The following is a 7,483-nucleotide window of genomic DNA, read 5'->3' on the forward strand; positions in this document are numbered from 1 at the left end:
AGCAGGTAGAGTCAACTCAAATTAGCAGGCATTCCTTCATTAAACTGAGAACTTGCTATATAAGCCAGACAAGGCAGTATCTCTTCTGAGTAAATTGAAGATGTATCTAGGAGATACATATCTGAGAGTGAGCACCTATGAGGCATCACGAGAATAAAATATTACCTTTAGAAGATAAATGCGTGATCAGTTCACCAACAAAAGTGACAATGCAAATGTAAATCCAAAAGGAAATCTCAGTAAAGAAAAAACATCAGAAAATGTACATAATTTAATCATGTTATTGTATAATAAACATTAAAATATAGCACTGGGTTGTATAAGCAAGTCAAAATCAATACAAATGTATTTTTCTAAATATCTGTCCAGAAGAACCCTTTAGGAAACAAAATATATTCTGTGCCTTTCCTGGGAATGTGCTTTCTAACACAAGCTATTGAGTGTACTGAGATAGGCAATTCCTATGCTGACAATGAGTGTAATCTGGTACAGCTATTCTGGAAGACAGTTTTGAAACTCTTTTTGAGTCTTTATGCTATTCATATCTTCCGGCACAGTATAATCACATCTAAAAATCTGTTCCAAAAAATAATCAGAAATTGGCCAAGCACAGTGGCGCATGCCTGTAATCCCAGTACTTTGGGAGGCTGAGGTGGGCGGATCACCTGAGGTCAGGAGTTTGAGAACAGCCTGACTAACATGGTGAAACCCTGTCTCTACTAAATACAAAAAATTAGCTGGGTGTGGTGGTGCATGCCTGTAATCTCAGCTACTTGGGAGGCTGAGGCAGAAGAATCACTTGAACCTGGGAGGCAGAGGTTGCAGTGAGCTGAGATCGCACCATTGCACTCCAGCCTGGGCAACAAGAGCAAAATGCCATCTAAAAAAAAAAAAAAAATCAGAAATTCAGACAAAGATTCATATACTATAATAAAATGTTACAAACAACAAATATCCAACAATAGAACTATTATTAAATAATACTTTAAAAATATAATGAAACCATTGCATGTAATTGTAAATGCTTTCAATTACACAGGGAAATGCTTACAAAATAGTATCAATCCCAAATGGTGTAAAATTGTATTCAATATTTAAGGACACATGCACAAAAAAGATTGAATAAAGGCTGGGCCTGGTGGCTCACACCTGCAGCCCCAGGACTTTGGGAAGCTGGGACTCCACCTGGAAGGCAGGTGGATCGCTTGAGTTCGCGAGTTGAAGACCAGCCTGGACAAATGACAAGACCCTGTCTCCACAAGACAATACAAAAAAATTAGCGGAGCATGGTGGCACATGCATGTAGTCCCAGCTACTCAGGAGGCTGAAGTGGGAGGATCACTTGAGCCTGGGAGGCAGAGGCTGCAGAGAGCTCTGATTGCATCACTGCACTCCAGCCTGGGTGACAGGGAGAAACCCTGTCTCAAGAAAAAAAAAAAAAAAGACTGAAAAAAATACAGCATTAAGAATGATTATACAGTGGTATTAAGAGGTGATTATTATGTCCTCCTTCATATATTCCTAGACTGTCCACATTTTCCACAATGATATATTTTCGAAAAATAATTTTAGAAGAATATTTCTAAATAATAACAGAGTAATTCCAAAATACATTATTTTTTAAATAAAAATGGCATTACAAATCAACTTACAAAAACTCCAGACAGTACTTAGAATAAGATTTATATTCTGACCATATGCCAGTAAAAATAAAAAGGAAATTACTACATACACACATAAAAGATAAATGAATTTTATTTGTGAATGTATAGATGTATAGCAAATAGGAAAGATAATACATTAAAATATCATCTACTATAACCAGGTAGAGTTTTATCTCAGCAATTTAAGGATGTTTTGATATTACAAAAATGCTTAATATAATCGTATTAGGCAATTTAAGTGATAAAAATATGATTGTACCAATTCCTTTTATCAAGCTTTTAGCTTCCAACAAACAAGAATAGAAGATGTTATTTCTGTTATCCTAACAAAGAACCTTTGTTTAAAACCAACAATTGACTTCATATGTAATGAAGAAATATAAAAAAAAGTATAATTTTATGAAACACAAAAACAAAACAGAAATACCTATGAGATTTTATATTTAGAAATAGCAAACAGACCATGTAAAACTGTTAAAGACAATCACCAAAAGATACATATTTTAAAAGTTAATAGCTTTCTAATGATAGATTCCCATGCTGATAGCAACACAGATATAGAACAGCCAAGAATCAATTTAATAAGGCATATATAAAACCTAGAAAAAAAGAAGAACCAGGTATAATGAAAAAAATCAAGAAGCATGACAATAATGGACATTAAATCCCTTAATGGAAAAAATTACTATCATAAATATAAGTCTTAAAAAATTAACTTTAGATGTAGACAAGTCAAATTGAAGCACTAAAAAGATGTTGACCTTATGTAACACATTCCTTAGGGGAAAATATTTTCTAATATTGGAAAAAATATGGCTAGGCATAGTGGTTCATGCCTGTAATCCCAGCATTTTCAGAAGCCAAGGCAGGAGGATTGCTGGAGCTTGGGAGTTCAAGACCAGCCTAGGCAACATAGTGAGACCTCATCTCTACTAAAAACCTAAAAATATTTGCTGAGTGTGGCAGCATGCACCTATAGTCCCAGCTACTAGGGAAGCTGAGGCAAGAGAATGGCTTGAGCCCGGGAGATCAGGGCTGCAGGGAGCTATAATTGTACCACTACACTCCGGTCTGGGCAACAGAGCAAGACTTTGTCTCAAAAAATAAGTAGGGGAAGGAGGAAAAACAATGAAGACCAATATGATAGTGATTCACATGGATTCAAATACAAAGTATAATCCATTATATGGCAAAAAATATGTCTTCACTAACTAGTGTTACAATTACCAAGAATAAATAATGTTTCTGCTCACAGTTAGGGAGCAAAAACACACAGCATTGCAGCATAAAGTAAGTGCTATGCTTGGCCTGTGAGAATGCTGCAGGAGCCACCTCTTTTGGAGTCAAGGGTCAACCTGGCATTTTGAAGAATCCAGTTTTGCCAGGCTGTGAGGTAGAAAGAAGGAAGAAGGAATGGCACTTATAAAAGAGAGAACATCAGGCTGGGTACAGTGGCTCACACCTATAATCCCAGCACTTTGGGAGGCCAAAGTGGGCGGATCACTTCAGTTGAGGAGTTCGAGACCGGCCTGGCCAACACGGTGAAACTCCATCTCTACTAAAAATACAAAAATTAGCCAGGTATGGTGGCACATGCCTATAATCTCAGCTACCCGGGAGGCTGAGGCAGGAGAATCACCTGAGCCCAGGAACGGAGGTTGCAGCAAGCTGAGATCATGCCACTGCACTCCAGCCTGGGCAACAGAGTAAGACTCTGTCAAAAAAAAAAAAGAAAAGGAACATCATTTACAGAGAATCACAAGACAAAACAGCACATTCCAGAAATTCCAAGTAGATCAAGTACATAAAATGTTGGTCAGCATTTTTAAAACTCAACTAAAGTCAATATTCAAAAATCAGAAAATTTCTCATAACAATCTGAATTTCTGGCTTCGTTTAAAAACACTGGGAAATATGACAAAGTGGGCCCACATTCCCACATGGATACAAGAGGCAGGTGTCCCTTTTAGATGAGACAGTTTGCCATAGCACTTCTCCCTTCCCCCATTTCTCTTGCATCCAGTCCACTTCATCCATTTAACTCACCTTCCTAGTCCCTGCAGGCATGTGAGTTTATGACTACTACCCTGCATGCTGAGGACCAAGGAAAGTTTCAGCAGGAAAAAAGCAGTATGATTAGTTTGCTTTCAAAACATCAGTCAGCCAGATGGAAGGCAGGGAAAGAAAAGAGTGTAAGGAGACCAGTGAAATCCACAAAGCCTATTCTATTAAACATTGAAATAGGGTTACCAACACTGCAGTGGGAACAGGGCACCTTTTTCCAAAAACTCCCATTACACATAACTTGAAAACTACTGAGGTATGTATCTGTGGAATATACACAGGGAGGTGATGAGGGTTTGAAACAAGGCCGTGTGTAAGGGGTGGAAAGAAAGGGGCAGAGAAGGATAAATATTTGAGAGGCTTTTGAGGGGGAAAAACTCTCTAACACTGGGTTGCCGGTTTGACACAGGGAACAAAAAGAAAGAAAAGTATAGGACAATTTACAGCTTTTGCCTATGGCATTAGGCAGACAGTGGTGACATTCAAAAATAAGAAAATAAAAGGAGGAACAAGACTAGTGGAAAATTTGTAATTCAATTTAGACTACATTGAATTTATAGTCTATAGACATGCGACTTTACATAAAAAACCCCAAAAAATCACCAAAGAAAACTTCTCCAACTGTAACACATTAACAGCTGAATCATGAGATGAAAATTAGAGAAAGACAGGCATGATTACATAAAACATTTTACAGAATGAATACCAACAAAACTAAGATTAAAGTAGACTATTACAGAATTGAGTAAAATACTGCAACGAAGATTACAGAGGACCAATAACTTCACATATAAAAGCATCATGATAAGATATAAAAACAGAACATAAACATGTAAAAAGCCACCAAGTCTCTCAATGTAAAGGAAATGTATTTATCCCCTACACTGTTTCCATTAAGGATTTACGATAGCTTACTACAAAAATATACATAGTAAAATGGTAAGTGTAAATCGTAGAATTAAATGTAAAAATATTTTTTAAAAAATTATCACCAGAAGAAATCTGGACTAGAGAAAAATCAAAATATGTGGAATGTAAGGGCTTTCAGGAATATTGTTGACAATGAAAGTAAAAAGGTCAACACAAGTTCACGACTCTTTACTATCCATTAGGAGAAACCACAGAAAGTTCTCACTTGAAAAAAGACATCTTTGCTTTTTCCCCAATTGGAAGATAGCATTTCATGACAAAAACTTCTCTACATTAATTTAGCTTTATGAAAACTTATTACACTGTCTCTGTTTCTCAAATGTTATGTTACTGCAGGACAGTTGAATTTAAAAAACAACAACAATGCTTTACACAATGACATTTGGGAATAACTACAATAAACAGAACAAATTTAATTTCATAAAGCTGCTTCTTGTGGTACCCCTTGATGAAAATAAACCACTAAATACTGAAATGTAGCTCAATGAACACAGCTAGGTAGGTGGAGAGCAGGGAAGAAGGGAGAAAGGAGAAAGTGATCATGAAAGGGGGGAGGTATACAGACTTCTGATGGTCCATCTGATCCACAGAAAGAGTGGATACGATTTAAAGGAATGGTGAACTACACATCCTTCAAGCTATAGCAATTGGGCTTTGGTAAAAGTTCAGTAAGAGATGAAGAGCAGACAGAGTGAGGTAGAAGTCTCTGGAGAGAACACAAAGGTTACATACTCTGTAGTACTGGCTGAGGATGGACCTATAGAAATTGAGTATCATCCAAGCACAGCACTGTTGACATCCTTTTATGAAAACTGCGGAGCTTCATTAAAGGCTGCCCCACATCGGCGTAAAGGAGGGCCCCATTAATAAAAGGCCAAATATAAAATGACAAAATAAGGACAATCAGAAAGCAGGCACCAGAAAACCATTCACTCATACAAATAGTGTAAAAATGCAAATGACAGTATCCTTTAGCACCTATAAGCTAAGCAAAAGTAAAAAAAGAGCTTGAAAAATTCAATATTCTGCAGATTTTAAGACAAGAGTTATATTAAAAATTTGTTAGGCTGGGTGCAGTGGTTCATGCCAGTAATCCTGGCACTCTGGGAGGCTAAGGCAGGCAGATCGCTTGAGCCCAGGAGTTCAAGACTAGTCTGGGCAACACGGCAAAATCCCCTCTCTACAAAAAAAATACAAAATATTAGCCAGTCATGGTGGTGCATACCTTTAGTCCCAGCTACTCAGGAGGCTGAGGTGGGAGGATCACCTGAGCCCAGGAAGTCAAGGCTGCAGTGAGCCGAGATCATGTCACTGCACTCCAGCCTGGGCAACAGGGCAAGACCGTCTAAAAAACAAAAATTGTTAGAAAAAGGAAAGTAGTTAAATAAACTATGACGTATTAATGTATCTGTGCAAAAACATGATTATGTATGATGTGAACAAATATAGAAAGATAATTATGAAGCCATATTAAGTAAAAAAAAAAAAAAGTGTGCAAAGTACTCTATGATTGCCACAATATAAAATGAGAAAAACAAAGGTGGACCACAGAAGTCAGCAGAGCTCCATCCACCCGGCCTGAGGAAAGCACTAGGCACCACAGGCAGAAGTTGCCACCTTCAGCACTCGCCCTGGACTGGCCCCACCTGCACTCAATTTTAACCTCTCTGCCTGCTCAATGCCCAGCCCCATCCCCAACCACCCATGCCTGACTATATCCTTCCAAAAGGAGATTTTCTCCTTTTCCATCTTCTTTACTTCTCACAACACACGGTGAGGTAGATATTATGACCATTACCAATCAACGATTAAGTGAATGAATGGTTACAAATTAAAGCTAAACAGAAGCCTTGTTTTCTGATCTTCCAAGCTGAACAAGCTTCTTCTTAGTTCACTGACCTCCTTTAAGGTTTACCTGGGCAGGGCTTCTTGGCCAACTGAGCAGGGACAGAAGTCAGAGGACCAGCTTCTGCAGCTCTAGCTGCGTGCACTCCTTGCTTCTCAAGGCCTTGTGAACGCTCAGTAGAAGATGATGAATTACCTACGAAGAGGAAAGGGATAAGTTTTCCTAAGATACCCCCCAAGTTTCATTTTATGTTGTGAGCAACAGCCCAGCTAACCAGACATCAGACAAGACTCCCAACACCTGGATTTGGAGAGTTCATGTCTTCTGGATTTTAAAAAAGTGTGTGTGGGCCGGGCACGGGGATTCACGCCTATAATCCCAGCACTTTGGGAGGCCAAGGCGGGTGGATCACGAGGTCAAGAGATCAAGACCATCCTGGTCAACAGGGTGAAACCCCTGTCTGTACTAAAAATGCAAAAATTAGCTGGGCATGGTGGCGTTCGCCTATAGTCCCAGCTACTCAGGAGGCTGAGGCAGGAGAATTGCTTGAACCCATGAGGCGAGGTTGCAGTGAGCCGAGATCGCGCCATTGCACTCCAGCCTGGGTAACAAGAGCGAAACTCTGTCTCAAAAAAAAAAAAAGTGTGTGTGTGCACACGTGTGTGTGTATAAAAAATAGAGAGTAAGCGGAAAGTCACTATGTAGCAGGAGAGACTCACCAAACAAAACCAGATGAAGACAATGACAGGCCCTAGACATAGCTGAGGGTAGAAGGAACCTGCCACCAGGTGTATAGGGTGGTACCTGCCGCCCTAAACAGCCTCTGACACTGTATATGCAGAACCCTCTCTACCTGTTCTCACTATGTCTGACAGTAACACCCCAACACATGAAAACCCCATGTACACACTGCCATGTGTGTACCTATGCAACAATCTTGCATGTTTTTCACATGTACCCCAAAACCTAAAAAGCAATT

General features: G+C 39.0%; 1 protein-coding gene across 1 annotated transcript in view; it reads right to left on the bottom strand.

Moving 5' to 3' along the window:
• Positions 1 to 6,243: 6,243 nt before the first annotated feature.
• Positions 6,244 to 7,483, bottom strand: part of ZC3HAV1L (zinc finger CCCH-type containing, antiviral 1 like) — a 10,097-nt gene continuing 8,857 nt past the window's right edge. The window contains exon 4 of the mRNA XM_017499722.2: positions 6,244 to 6,699. Within this exon, the coding sequence (XP_017355211.1) occupies positions 6,563 to 6,699 (137 nt within the window). The 3' untranslated portion in view covers positions 6,244 to 6,562. The remainder of the gene's footprint in view (positions 6,700 to 7,483) is intronic.

Source organism: Cebus imitator, unplaced genomic scaffold (genome assembly GCF_001604975.1).
Source record: "Cebus imitator isolate Cc_AM_T3 unplaced genomic scaffold, Cebus_imitator-1.0 Scaffold260, whole genome shotgun sequence".
NCBI lineage: Eukaryota > Metazoa > Chordata > Mammalia > Primates > Cebidae > Cebus > Cebus imitator.